This window comes from Heptranchias perlo, chromosome 15 (assembly GCF_035084215.1).
Source record: "Heptranchias perlo isolate sHepPer1 chromosome 15, sHepPer1.hap1, whole genome shotgun sequence".
NCBI classification, from domain to species: domain Eukaryota; kingdom Metazoa; phylum Chordata; class Chondrichthyes; order Hexanchiformes; family Hexanchidae; genus Heptranchias; species Heptranchias perlo.
The window spans coordinates 14,116,936-14,132,313 of record NC_090339.1 but is presented as its reverse complement, the minus strand read 5'-3'; the positions used below and the strand labels follow the sequence as shown (position 1 = coordinate 14,132,313).

At 43.8% G+C, this 15,378-nt stretch overlaps 1 protein-coding gene across 1 annotated transcript in view; it reads right to left on the bottom strand.

Moving 5' to 3' along the window:
• Positions 1 to 15,106, bottom strand: part of LOC137332880 (succinate--CoA ligase [ADP-forming] subunit beta, mitochondrial-like) — a 79,418-nt gene extending 64,312 nt beyond the window's left edge. Inside the window, exons 1-3 of the mRNA XM_067996861.1 lie at positions 14,997 to 15,106; positions 2,863 to 3,037; positions 726 to 825 (exon numbers count right to left, since the gene is read on the bottom strand). Of these exons, the coding sequence (XP_067852962.1) occupies positions 726 to 825; positions 2,863 to 3,037; positions 14,997 to 15,068 (347 nt within the window). The 5' untranslated portion in view covers positions 15,069 to 15,106. The remainder of the gene's footprint in view (positions 1 to 725; positions 826 to 2,862; positions 3,038 to 14,996) is intronic.
• Positions 15,107 to 15,378: the final 272 nt, after the last annotated feature.

Here is a 15,378-nt window from a genome sequence, read left to right as displayed (position 1 = left end):
GTAATATTAATTGCATCTCCTAGCAGTCACAGTGCCAACAAACCAAATTTATGTTGTGCCAAAAAAAACATTTTCCCCAGAATTCACCTCAGTAGACTGAGAACCCATTTTGATCTTCACACAATATACAATCTTAGTATAGCACATACAATCATCTTTGTTTATATTGCTTCCTTCCATTAACATTAAAAAGGTATTTAAAATATTAATCAGCTCAACATCAGAGCTCCTGAGTGTGCAGACTAATCTAGCCCATGCTTTCAAGTACATCTGAGAGTCAGTTGTAACCACACAGTTCACTGCTTTCTTCGGGATCAGCAGAGTCTTCATAACATTTCCTCAGGAGTAATTACTATTCATTGCATTTTCTTAGATAAGTGCTTGGCGTTATGTTGAGGCTACAGTTCATCTCTTTAGTTTCAGTATCATACTATAATAGCCATATTCCCAGATGGCCGATATACTATAGGCCTCAGTCTGGTGCAAGTTCTGTGATGAAGCTCTTAGTGGTTCAGAAAAGGAGTCAACAGGTTCTGATGCAAGTTGCTTTAACTTGTAAAATGGTAGCGAAGTACTGTCCACAGAAAGAGTAATGTAACATCTAGATAGCCAACTGGGGGGGGGGGGGGGGGGCGGAGGTGTTAGCAATATACCCAGAAGATGCATCAGAAGGTAGAAATTTGATCTCTGAAAAGCAAATGTGGATGATGGATTACCAAACTTACGAGTAAACGATTTTCACTCCTCCCTTCAGACCACCTTCAAATTCTCCTTTGCCTCGGCCGCCAGCAAGAACCTGAGCTTTTACAACCACATCTTTCGACCCTATTGGAACAAAAATTTAGTCAGTCCTGTGAGCACAAACATGTGATTTTTTTTCAGGGGGAGAACATGTTAAATCCACAATTAGGAATAGTTTACTTTTGATATACCACATGTGTAAACATGTGAAATCCATGCTGACATTGGTGGCTGATACACTATATGGCTGTTGGAAAAGAGGCTCACCATGACATCAAAGCATTTAATTTTAAGTGACTTTTTAAATTAGATGCATGTTAAAGTATGACACCAATGTAGAAAGAAAAAGAACAAACTAACTTGCATTTACACAGCACCTATTACGGCCCCAGGACGTCACAAAGCACTTTACAGCCAATTAAGTACTTTTGAAGTGTATTGTCTATTGTAATGTAGGAAACACGGCACCAATTTGCACACGACATCCCACAAACAGCAATGAGATAAATGTCCAGACAAACTTTTGAGTGATGTCTGTTGAGGAATAAACATTGGCCAGGACACTGGAGACCCCTGCCCCCCACTGCTCTCCTTCAATGGGATCTTTTATGTCCACCTGAGAGGGCAGATGGGACCTCGGTTTAACGTCGCATCTGAAAGACAGTCCTTCATCGGAAGGATTCTTTTAACCTATATTTTATGCTGAAAATAAAGATGATTAACATCGCTAGGTTAATTGAGTCTCATGTCATGTATGCTTTTTCTTTTCTGGATATAATTTACAGCCAAGGATGTCCTATACAAGTTAATTTAACAAAGCATTTTCTTCAGTTACATAATCTCATCAACAAAGAACTGAAATCAAATTAAACCATTCCTCTCCCAGGAAATATCCCACTAACCATTTATTATATTTACAAAGTTCATACTTGAAATTAATAACCAGCCAACCTGTAACTTCAGCACACACATCAACTGACAGAGGAACACCACATTCAAGGTCAATGATTTGCAGTTTTCACAGGAAGGAACTGCTGATATTCAATGCACACATTAATTAAAGCAACAAAACCTAAATGTTCATAGCATTACAAACAAAACACTAAATCTTCACGTAGAACATGCACTACTTCCCACTCCCAGTCAAAAGTGTGTCTAAGTGTAAATGCTTTTTGCATTTAAATATGAACTGTAAAAGGGATGAGATTTTTTTATTTTATAACTTTAAGAGTAAACAACATCTGTGTTTCACTCTGTCTTCCCTCACAATGTACTAACTCTAGCTGAGTGACTATTTCCCTGTCTCCACCAGTACTACACTAAACCAGCCACCTGGAGGGGCACAACAGCAGCCCAATTGTATCCCTTCTCTGGTTTACAACACCAGAGCTTTATTCAGTTAGGGCACAACCCCACTCCTCCCAGAATACTTTCATTCTCCACAATTATAATTGGAGTGGGGTTATCCTGAAGTACATTAGCATGAAGGAAAAATATGTACATTTTCTGCCACATATACACATCTGCCACATTTAGTGACAAATGCTTGGGATAATTTGCCAGGCAAAATAAGGGACAAAATCATGTTGGACAGATTAGAGGGAAGAGCTTTGATGGACCAAATGGCCTTTTCTCATTCCTGACATTTCTTATGTTCTCATGTTTATTTATTAATTTTCTGCCACAGCAGACCGCCCACACATTTTACGGTATACGTTGTACAGTTCTCACTCACGCTACCCAGTGGTCAAAGATTGGCAGTGCAGAAAACTGCTGCATTTGTGGCAATGACAGAGGGTGGCATTTCACATTTCCATTTTCAACAGGTGTTAGCCCATTATTTAGAAAAAAGATAAAGCTGAAATTTTCATGAAGTTTCTCTGGCTGAAGAACAGGAAAACAGAACATTAACAGTTCCAAATAGTGTGTGGCTATTTAGATCAGTTTTTCCAAGTGCTAGAACACTAAAGTCAAACTGAGTCACAAGGATTATTAAAAAGATTCCACTTCTCATTATAATGGCCTGAATCAAAAGTATTTTCTCTAAAAATGCCAAGTCAAAATGAGCAACACAATTAAATTTTCACATTAAGCATCCTCAATATGCAGGGCGAAGCATACCTAATGCTTTGGCAGCTTTGAAGGCTTCATCAGCTGAACTGGCAACTTGTCCTTTTGGAATACTTATACCTGCCTCCTTCAGTAAATCCATACTCAGATACTCATGAAGGGAGAGATTTCTTTGTTGTTGCTGCTGGATTTCATTCCCAACTAGATTTAAGGATGCGCCAAAAATCTAGAAGCAGAAAATAAAGCTGATTTAGCATTTTTTAATATGGTACAGTAGAACTATGCAATATAATGCAAACAATACAATGCTGTAGCTACCGATCAGACCCAGACTATTTTAAATGGAACAAATAATTGTAACGCAAATAGGTGCACAGAGGTGGAACAAGACAGTTAAACTTTCAAAAGATACTTTACTGTTTTTGAGGGGAGCGCTTCAGGGCACAAACTTATATATTAACTTAAGCTACAAAATGTGATTTTAAAAAAAAATTCATTCATGGGATGTGGGCATCGCTGGTGAGGCCAGCATTTATTGCCCATTCCTAATTGCCCTCGAGAAGATGGTGGTGAGCCGCCTTCTTGAACCGCTGCAGTCCATGTGGTGAAGGTTCTCCCACAGTGCTGTTAGGAAGGGAGTTCCAGGATTTTGACCCAGCGACGATGAAGGAATGGCGATATATTTCCAAGTCAGGATGGTGTGTGGCTTGGAGGGGAATGTGCAGGTGGTGTTGTTCCCTTGTGCCTGCTGCCCTTGTCCTTCTAGGTGGTAGAGGTCATGGGTTTCGGAGTTGCCGCGGTGCATCCTGTGGATGGTACACACTGCAGCCACAGTGCGCCGGTGGTGAAGGGAGTGAATGTTTAGGGTGGTGGGTGGGGTGCCAATCAAGTGGGCTGCTTTGCCCTGGGTGGTGTTGAGCTTCTTGAGTGTTGTTGGAGCTGCACTCATCCAGGCAAGTGGAGAGTATTCCATCACACTCCTGACTTGTGCCTTGTAGATGGTGGAAAGGCTTTGGGGAGTCAGGTGAGTCACTCGCCGCAGAATACCCAGCCTCTGACTTGCTCTTGCAGCCACAGTATTTATATGGCTGGTCCAGTTAAGTTTCTGGTCAATGGTGACCCCCAGGATGTTGATGGTGGGGGATTCGGCAATGGTAATGCTGTTGAATGTCAAGGGGAGGTGGTTAGACTATCTCTTGTTGGAGATGGTCATTGCCTGGCACTTGTCTGGTGCAAATGTTACTTGCCAGTTATCAGCCCAGGCCTGGATGTTGTCCAGGTCTTGCTGCATGCGGGCTCGGACAGCTTCATTATCTGAGGGGTTGTGAGTGGAACTGTGCAATCATCAGCGAACATTCCCATTTCTGACCATATGATGGAGGGAAGGTCATTGATGAAGCAGCTGAAGATGATTGGGTCTAGGACACTGCCCCGAGGAACTCCTGCAGCAATGTCCTGGGGTTGAGATGATTGGCCTCCAACAATCACTACCATCTTCCTTTGTGCCAAGTATGACTCCAGCCACTGGACTTCAATTTTACTAGGGCTCCTTGGTGCCACACTCGGTCAAATGCTGCCTTGATGTCAAGGGCAGTCACTCTCACCTCACCTCTGGAATTCAGCTCTTTTGTCCATGTTTGGACCAAGGCTGTAATGAGGTCTGGAGCCGAGTGGTGCTGGCAGTATCCAAACTGAGTATCAGTGAGCAGGTTATTGGTGAGTAAGTGCCGCTTGATAGCGCTGTCGACGACACCTTCCATCACTTTGCTGATGATTGAGAGTAGACTGATGGGGCGGTAATTGGTCGGATTGGATTTGTCTTGCTTTTTGTGGACAGGACATACCTGGGCAATTTTCCACATTGTCGGGTAGTTGCCAGTGTTGTAGCTGTACTGGAACAGTTTGGTTAGAGGCGCGGCTAGTTCTGGAGCACAAGTCTTCAGCACTACAGCCGGGATGTTGTTGGGGTCCACAGCCTTTGCTGTATCCAGTGCACTCAGCCGTTTCTTGATATCACGTGGAGTGAATCAAATTGGCTGAAGACTGGCTTCTGTGATGGTGGGGATACTGGGAGGAGGCCATCACTTGGCACTTCTGGCTGAAGATGGTTGCAAACGCTTCTGCATTCACATGCTGGACTCCGCCATCATTGAGGATGGGGATGTTTACAGAGCCTCCTCCTCCCGTTAGTTGTTTAATTGTCCACCACCATTCACAACTGGATGTGGCAGGACTGCAGAGCTTTGATCTGATCTGTTGTTGTGGAATCGCTTAGCTCTGTCTATCGCATGTTGCTTCCATTGTTCAGCATGCATGTAGTCCTGAGTTGTAGCTTCACCAGGTTGGCACCTCATTTTTAGATACACTTGGTGCTGCTCCTGGCATGCTCTTCTCCACTCCTCATTGAACCAGGGTTGATACCCTGGCTTGTTGGTAATGGTAGAGTGAGGAATATGCCGGGCCATAAGGTTACAGATTGTGCTGGAATACAATTCTGCTGCTGCTGATGGCCCACAGCACCTCATGGATGCCCAGTTTTGAGCTGCTAGATATGTTCTGAATCTATCCCATTTAGCACGGTGGTAGTGCCACACAACACGTTGGATGGTATCCTCAGTGCGAAGATGGGACTTTGTCTCCATGAGGACTGTGCAGTGGTCACTCCTACCAATACAGTCATGGACAGATGCATCTGCGACAGGTAGATTGGTGAGGACGAGGTCAAGTAGGTTTTTCCCTCATGTTGGTTCGCTCACCACCTGACGCAGGCCCATTCAGGCAGCTATGTCCTTCAGGACTCGGCCAGCTCTGTCAGTAATGGTGCTACCGAGCCACTCTTGGTGATGGTCATTGAAGTCCCCCACCCAGAGTACATTCTGTGCCCTTGCTACCCTCAGTGCTTCCTCCACGTGGTGTTCAACATGGAGGAGGACTGATTCATCAGCTGAGGGCGGTAGGTGGTAATCAGCAGGAGGTTTCCTTGCCCATGTTTGACCTGATGCCATGAGATTTCATGGGGTCCGGAGTCAATGTTGAGGACTCCCAGGGCTACTCCATCCTGACTATATACCACCGGTGGGACAGGACATACCCAGGGATGGTGATGTAAGAGTCTGGGACGTTGGCTGAAAGATATGATTCTGTGAGTATGGCTATGTCAGGCTGTTGCTTGACTAGTCTGTGGGACAGCTCTCCCAATTTTGGCACAAGTCCCAAGATGTTAGTGAGGAGGACTTTGCAGAGTCTTGGTTTGCCTTTGTCGTGTCCAGTGCCTAGTGGTCCGATGCCAGGTGGTCCGTCCGGTTTTATTCTTATCATTACTTTTTTTAAGCGAGATTGTACAACTGAGTGGCTTGCTAGGCCATTTCAGAGGGTGATTCAGAATCAACCACATTGCTGTGGGTTTGGAGTCACGTATAGGCCAGACCGGGTAAGGACGGCAGGTTATCTTCCCTAAAGGACATTAGTGAACCAGATGGGTTTTTACGACAATCCGGTAGTTTCATGGCTACCATTACTGATACTAGTTTTTTAATTCCAGATTTTATTTAATTAATTGAATTTAAATTCCCCAGCTGCCGTGGCAGGATTTGAACTCATGACTCCGGATTATTAGTCCAGGCCTCTGGATTACTCGTCCAGTAACATAACCAATATGGTACCATACCCGATATTCAACAGACTCTAAATTTTGAGTACCTATTAATATATAACTTAAAATATTTATTCAGTTTTGAATTTTTTTAAAACACTCTCGCCCTCTTCAGACTCTGCACCACACTTCACAAGACAGCCAGATCACTTGACAACACTTCAGCTGGAGTACCTCTGTAACAGTTTGCCCTTACTCCAGCCAAGTCTTGGACTGGGCTCTGTCCCTCCATCTGATAGATTATTGCTTTCGTTGATCTCCAAGGCTTTCGACCTCATGCTTCACACAGCCCTCACAAAGAAGCTACAGCTATGACCGAAACTTAGATTTTATTCAGGATGTCGACTCCAGTTCCAAGACCCATGTATGGAAGATTCAATGAAAAGGTGAGGCAAGGTTGCTCACCGGCACCAATCCTAAGTGATATCTTCATTGATGATGGCACCATAAGGGATGGTCTGGTAGTGTCTGTTCCAGTTATATCTGAAAGAATTACAGTGTTCCCTCTCAGAGATGAGGTGGTGCTCCTGGCAGACTCTCCTGGAAGGCCAGTGTTTTCTACTTAACATCTTGAACAATGAGCCAACCAGAGGTGGTGGGTTTTCCCAATTGTAATATTATGGCTTTATACAAATCAAGTGGACCTCCCAAAGTATTGATTGGAAAATAAAAAGGGTGCTGTCCCAATAGCTGATTTACATCAGTACTTGGGGGCTCTGGTGGATGCTAACTTTAAGTTGAACACAGTTCGTTAGGATCGAGAAGCGGGAGAAAGGTACTTTAGTTTTTCCCATTCTTCTTCAATGACAACAAGGTCCCAGTGAAGATTAAGCTTATGCATAGAAGGCATGTGCCCAGTTTTCCCCTTCAGCCTAGCACCAAGGAGTGCAGAGTATAGTGACCGGTCGAGGAGTAAGCTGGTGGGGGAATCAGCTTTACATGGGCATGTCTCTTTGCCAAAGATCCTCATGAGGACCTGCATTAAGCAGTTGGTGACAATGAAACCTGACTCATGGAACTGGACACGGAGTTCTAGAATTTTTTTAAAAATTCGTTCATGGGATGTGGGCGTCACTGGCGAGGCCGGCATTTATTGCCCATCCCTAATTGCCCTCGAGAAGGTGGTGGTGAGCCGCCTTCTTGAACCGCTGCAGTCCGTGTGGTGACAGTTCTCCCACAGTGCTGTTAGGAAGGGAGTTCCAGGATTTTGATATCACAAATCGTTCTGTGTATATTCTTCCCCTATGGAGAAGTCAGTTGTCCATACAGCTTAAAAAGAACATAAGAAATAGGAGCAGGAGTAGGCCATCCAGCCCATCGAGCCTGCTCCGCCATTCATCAAGATCATGGCTGAACTTCTACCTCAACGCCATTTTCCTGCACTGTCACCCTATCCCTTGATGCCTTTAATATCTAGAAATCTATCGATCTCTGTTTTGAACGTACTCAATGACTGAGCCTCCACAGCCCTCTGGGGTAAAGAATTCCAAAGATTCACCAAAAATGAAGAAATTTCTCCTCCTCTCAGGCCTAAATGGCCTACCCCTTATTCTAAGACTGTGACCCCTGGTTCTAGACTCCCCAACTGGGGAAACATCCTCTTTGCTTCTACCCTGTCGAACCCTGTAAGAATTTTGTATGTTTCAATGAGATCCCCTCTCATTCTTCTAAACTCTAGAGAATACAGGCCTGGTCTACTCAATCTCTCCTCATACAACAATCCCGCCATCCCAGGAATCAGTCTGGTGAACCTTTGCTGCACTCCCTCTATGGCAAGTATATCCTTTCTTGCGTAAGGAGACCAAAATTGTGCATAATACTCCAGGCGCTGTCTCACCAAGGCCCTATATAATTGCAGTAAGACATCTTTACTCCTGTACTCAAATCCTCTTGTAATAAAGGCCAACATACCATTTGCCTTCCTAATTGCTTGCTGCACCTAAGGAAGCTCTGAAGTTTCGTATGACAGCTGTTTGAAGGGTCTAGCTGGGTTTGAGACCATGTGCTCCTATATCCAGGATTCAGTGCTTTCGGTGATTCAATTGCAGAGAGGCATGTAGTTGCTGCAGAAGCTCCACGTCTCCACCTGTGGAAACCACTATTCAATGGGGTATGGTGTACATTTAAGTTGTAGTCAGAAGGATGGTGGTAATGTATTCACACACATTGTGGTGGGTTGTACTGCTCACCATGCTGCTCTTAAGGAGCTTCTTGTACCTTCTGCCCACCTAACAAGGGCTCAGATCAACAGTCACCAGTTGTCTTATGACCAACTAGTGATTATACTCCTTATAGTGGAAGTAAGGGGAGTAGGATGATATGGCTGGCAAAATATTGTTTATTAACTTAAGAAAATACAACTTTTTGTTTTCCCCCAATCTAATATCAGCTGCCTAAACATTTTGTATAATTTACTTCAAAAGTGAAACAAAAATACTTAAAAGCCTGACCATGCCGTAACTTGGTACTTGGAACTAACAGCTACTTTGTTAAAAGTAAACCAATAACAAAGACAATGTTAATTATGTATAGTAAATATAAATTAAGTCATTATAATTACTCTGCAAATGATCCTCTCACTCTCAATGTAAGCAAGCTGTAGCTTTAAAGCATATTGTTCACATTTAACAGAAAAGGGTTTGCATAAGAGGACTGTACAAGATGGCAAATATGTAATCATAATAGTTACAACACATGAGAGTGTCAAGACAGGTGGCTCAGTGTGAAAATAAGTTTACAGTATGACAACTCAAGCCAACAACACAAAAGGCTGTCAAACCATGTACTGGCACAAACCTTCAAAGGTCTCAAGAAAATGCAAGGACAGCATAAGTCTATATTTAAGTGTGTAGCATCATATTCCATTTTTGTGTACTCAACACTACAGAACTGAGTACTAAACAAAAGTTTATGAAGTAGCGTTCTTCCATGACACTACAATGACTGCTTCCAACAACTCCCAAATCTACTTTAACTTTTTTTATTTAAAATGTAGGGGACTGGCTGGTACATTAAATTAGATTGGCTTTTCTCCTCTGAGGTTCAAATCCTGCCTAGAATGACATGTGAGACTCCTCAGTCTCCTGTTGGCTGTAAGGGTACTATATGAAATGAGATTGGGTAGTCTCAATCCAATCTTCAGTTGTCACATGTCCAAAGCACAAAATAGACACTAAATTAGTAATTTCACTCAAGAATGGTCACAAGATGGCTGCTGTGGGAAATGGGAAAAAAGTCATGCCGTGTAGGAGAGGCTGCTCATGAGGTTGGGAATGTTGTCTTGCATCCAACTGAGCAATCCTTGACATGGGGCCACTTGATACTGACACTGAAATGGAAAGTGTTCCATTCCTCAGACTGGCATACCTCACCTTACAAAAAAATATTAAAAATTGAAGTCAAACACATTTTTGTTTTGACTGAAATCAAGATATAAAAAATGTACACATATTCAAGAATTATCTGTAAATAACTTGAGGACTATACAATCCTTCTTTCAGAAAGTGCTTTCTGTTGGAATTTTGTTGTATTGCCACCTTCGAACAGCATTATCAACCACAGATTTATTGTGTAAAATATTAGACAGTTATTTATTTTTTCTTAATATGACATCTGATTCCTTACAAGCAAATTACAGAACTCAGGATGCCCAATATTGCTGCATTGTGAAATATTATAAAGATACTTAAAAGATTAGCCAGTTCTTTCAACTACCATTTCCAAAAAAGACAAGCATGCGCTACAGCTTTGTCACAACAGTACAGGTGTAAAACCAATTGTACGGTCAATCAAATTTCCAATCTGACTGTCACTGCCATTTACACAGCCTCTCAAAAATACTTCCAATGGAGAATTAAACATTTATAGCACGCCAGAACACTTAGATCACATCTTAAACAACACTCATTACAGGCTATTCGTTGGTCCATAGTAAAAAAGGAAGCTTAAATAACAATGACCAAACCTCCAATAAGAACTATGTTGCTAGTTCCTTGGGTTTGTAATAGAGGTTTAACTGTATAAACAAAAAATAACTGCAGATTTGGAAAGCATCTATATCTAATATATGAACACAGAGCACAAAGAAGTGCCCTTCAATGCTTCGGCTTCAGTTCCCCCAGTCACTGGTAAGGATAACATGTAGGGGAGGCAAAGAGAGAAAAAAAACACACCAATTCCAAGAAAAACTCTAGAAAATGCCTCCCCAACTTTCTAAAACAATCAAGCCCCAAGAGTGCACGGTTACCCATGCTGCAGCACTAGATGTACTTAATTAATGCTTCCCCCACCTCCCAATATTTGCCAACCTCTTTAGGAATATTGAACTGGAAAAGACCATGGGGCTAAATCCTAAACTATGAAAATGGCGTCTGGAATGTGTGCAAGCACGCTTCCAGCATGACGTGCGCAGAACGCCACCTTGTAAAGGTTTCTGCGCACGCACACCTAACAAATACCGGCATAAAGTAGGGAGAATATGCGGTAGATCAGTGTGCAATGCTGATTTAAAGGGACAGATGCAATTTTGGAATTTCATGCTCCAGCTTAGCCTCGCACAGCTGGACAGGTCTTGAACAGGACCCCCCACCAGCGTTATTTAAAAGGACCATGCAGGAGTAAAAGATTAGTTGCTGGATTATTGCTTCTAGCTGCTGATGCATTTCTACCTGTTTTTGGAGGTCTCCTATACTTGAATACTAGGACTAGAGGATATAGCATAAAAATTAAGAGCCAGGACTTGCAGGCGTGAAGTTAGGAAACGCTTCTGCACGCAAAGGGTGGGAGAAGTTTGGAACACTCTTCTGCAAATGGCAGTTGATGCTAGCTCAATTATTAATTTTAAATCTGAGATTGATAGACTGTTGTTAACCAAAGGTGTTAAGGGATATGGGGCTATGGCAGGTATATACAGTTAGGTCACAGACCAACCATGATCTCATTGAATGGCAGAACAGGCTTAAGGGGCTAAATGGCCTACTCCTTTTCCTATCTTCCTATGTTCCTATAATAAAGTTTCAATATTCTACAGGGAGCGGCCTGGCTAGCTGACAGGCAACAGCAAGGGCACTGGCGGAGTGGCAGGGGTGGGACAGGAATGCTGTCATCCTGAGAGAGGACAGCAGGTTCATGTTCCAAGAAGCCACTGCCACTTGCTGCCACCTGTTGTACGTCACCTTCTCCTGCAAGAAAGCAGGCGTGTGTTGGTGAGTTTCCTGCAATATGTTAGGGTGATGATTCATGGTTGAACAGCTGCCAGCGCGTGTGACCTGTGAGTTGTGGGTGTGCAGCTTGCAACAGTGGTAATGTGTGAGGAAGCATCTGATTGGAAGAGTTAAGTACTGATTGAAAGAGATTATTGGCAGGTGGGTGATGCGGGGTGTAGTGCGTGGAGCAGTGGTCTTGGCTAGTGGTGCAGTTGGTAGGAGATGCCACTTGACAGTTGCCCCCCCCACCCCCCGATGTCAGGCTAACTGGCCTGCAGCTCCCTGTTTTCTCTCTCCCTCCTTCTTGAATAGCGGTGTTACATTTGCTACCTTCCAACCCCTCGGACTGTTCTAGAATCTAGAGAATTTTGGAAGATCGTAACCAATGCATACACTATCTCTGCAGCCACCTCTTTTAGAACCCTAGGTTGTAGCCCATCGGGTCTAGGGAGGTCAGGTCAGGTCTAAGCGGCTTGTCAGATTTTAGTCCCATTAATTTCTCCAGCACTTTTTTTTTACTAATATTAATTACTATGATGTCTGGGCCCCCTGCTGGTGAGCAGCCACTCAATAGCACATGTAGGGCTGGCTGCACGCAGCAATCATAGAAATTACCAGGCAGCACGAATGTTACGTGCTGCCTGCATCTCAATGGCCAGGCACGGGTTAATTGCGCACGCCGACCCCTGCACCCGGTTTCAGGGTTTATCCAATATAACCCCATTTCTTTTCATTGGGCCACATCCAAAAGGGCAAGGGCTTCCAACACAACTTTCTCTCTCCCCTTTAATAGCCCTATCTGCCAAAAGCACATCTCCATCACCATCTTGAAATTTTAACAGTCTCCATTTCCACTACCTCCCTCTGTAGGCTACTCCACATATTCATGAGCCTGTACACGTAGAAGCTGTATCTTAACTGTGGATTCACCTTTTCCCATCTAGGCTTGAACTCATATGCTCTTGTCCTGTCCCTCAAGCTATATGTCCTAAAGAAAATCACTTGGTAACCATTTTCAGCCTTGAGTGGGACCTGATTGATGAATTTCTCCACTTCCCAACCCACTGACGTACCAGACTGGCTGCAAAACAGTCTCAAGATTAGAAATATACTTAAAAAATAAGTAATTGTACTTAAAAACCTGATATCGTCACTACCATAAAATGTATAAACAAATTGTTTTCAGTGTAGTATTAAATAGGACAGTTGAGGAATCACATGTTTTTGTCTCAGATATTACATGCTATCTTGTTTATTGTAGGAGAAAATTGGCAACACAATATTTTATCTGCCTGTTAATTCTCATCTGGACATAATCTAACTACTAATAAAAAAAATAGAACTTCCCATAACTGTTCAAACAAACAAGAAATCAAATATCTGTCTTAATTATACAAGACGCAATATTTGTTCAGATATTTAAATTACAAAGTTTGTTGTGTTAAGCACTAAACACGGAGAAATTCCCTCAGTTTTGGAAACTGGCAGTAATAAACAAAGAGGACAGGAAAGATTGTAAACTTTCTAGAGGCATTAGATTGCTTCGTAACATACTGTTACTGCATATACCGGAATACTCCTAAATAGGATGCAGGGACACCGGGGTGGAAAACTGCAGGAACATTAGTTTGACTTCAGCAAAAGTTGTGGATGTATGAACCACATCTTTACACTTAAACAACTGACCCAAGTGAAACTTCCCAAACCCGCAACCTCAACCACCTGAAAAGGACAAGGGCAGCTGGTGCATGGGAACAACATCACCTCCAACCTGCCCTACAAATTACACACCATCCTGACTTGGACGTATATCGCCACTCCTTCACCGTCATTGGGACAAAATCCCTGAACCTCCTACCTAACAGCATTGTAAGAAGCACCTTCACAGGGGTGTAGAGGTTCAAGAAGAAGGCACACCACCACCTTCTCAAGGACAACTAGGGATGGGCAATAAATGTCAGCCTTGCCAGTGACGCTCACATCCCAAGAATTTTTTTTTAAAAATTATCCAAAAGAGCTGGAAGTAAAGAAAAAGATCTCATGTGCATTTTAGAAAATTTAAGCAGATATACGATTCAGTGGGGAAAGAAGGCATCAGCGTTCCAAAGGAGGTTAGTAGAGAACAAAGGTTTGCACGACAAAGAAATTCGAAACAACTTGAATGACCATAGGGATCCAGCTGGACTGCATCCAGTGACTAATTAAATCTCAGCATTCAGAAAACAATCACAATATATACCGAATGGCCAATTTCTAGTTAACATTAACATTTTGTGTGTTGGAACTGTTTCAATACCCAAAATAAACAGCTTGCATTTACAAAGCACCTATAACGTAGAAAACATCCCAAGGCGCTTCAATAGGAGCAGAATCAGACAAAAATTCACAGTGAGCCGAAGGAGACATTAGGACAGGTGACCAAAAGCTTGGTCCAAGAGGTAGGTTTCAAGGAGTCTCTTAAAGGTGAGAGGAGTAGAGAGCAGGAAAGGTTTATGGAGGTAATTCCAGAGCTTAGGGACTAGGCAGCTGAAGGCACGGCCGCCAATGGTGGGGTGAAGGAAGTGAAGGATGGACAAGATGCCAGAGTTGGAGCAGCGCAGAGATCTCGGAGTGTTGTAGGGCCGGAGGAGGTTAGAGATAGGGAGGGGCGAGAACATGAAGGGATTTGATCATGAGCATTCGAGACAAATCTACGAGAACAGGAGCCAATGTAGGTCTGTGAGCACAGGGGTGATGGGGAAACGGGACTTGGTGCGAATTAGGTTACAAGCAGTAGAGTTTTAAAATAAAAGTATTACACTTTGTCAAAACTATAATCCTGGCGAGTGATGATGACCTTTGCACATATTAGTCACGCACACCAAGTCTGGATGTGAAAAATCAATGTAGAAATAAAGAATCTCTGCTGCAGTTGGCTCGATCTCTGTAGAGAGTTTCATTTAGCACAGACATCATGAGGAGCGGGTCCTCCCGCCTGTCTGGGCGGTCGATATTCGGCAATTACAACACAACCGCCAGATTTGATCGATCGATCCATCGATCGATCGGGTTTAGGGAAGGCGAATTCGAGAGAAGCCGATCAATGGGCGGTTCAGCGACGGGTTCAAGGAGTCTGCGGGTCGGACGGTCACCGGGTGACAGGGGCTGCGGGGCGATGTCACTGAATGGGGGAAGGTGGTGGGTCAGTCAGTCAGTGAATGGGCGGAGCGCAAACACCGCCCGGACCCGGGACCCCGGCCCCGGCCCTCGCCGCTCCGTCCACGGGGCTTTTCTCCCTCCCCCCGAAGCCGCTCCTCAGAGCGGTCTCATCTCCCCTAACCTGTACTTACCCTGGAGGCGCAGCGGGCCGCGGCTCTACCGTTTGACCCGAGCGACAGCCGACAGAGGACAGAGGCCGCCATGACATTCCGAGCCGGAGGGCACACACTGCGCAGGCGCGCCCGTACCGCGCGCGGTGCCCTGGGAAATGCAGACTCCCAGTCACTCTGAGCCCCAGCTCATGGGCTCATCACCAATGGGCACATCTGGCAGCAATGGGCTTTGATTTTAAAACGTGCCCCTCAAAAATAAAAATAATGTCATTAGTTTCCATTAGAGTTGAGGGCATTAACGTTCAAAGGCCCTATCTAAATACAATTCACATCGTTCACCTGAGGAAGGAGGTAGCCTCCGAAAGCTTGTGAATTTAAAATAAAATTGCTGGACTATAAC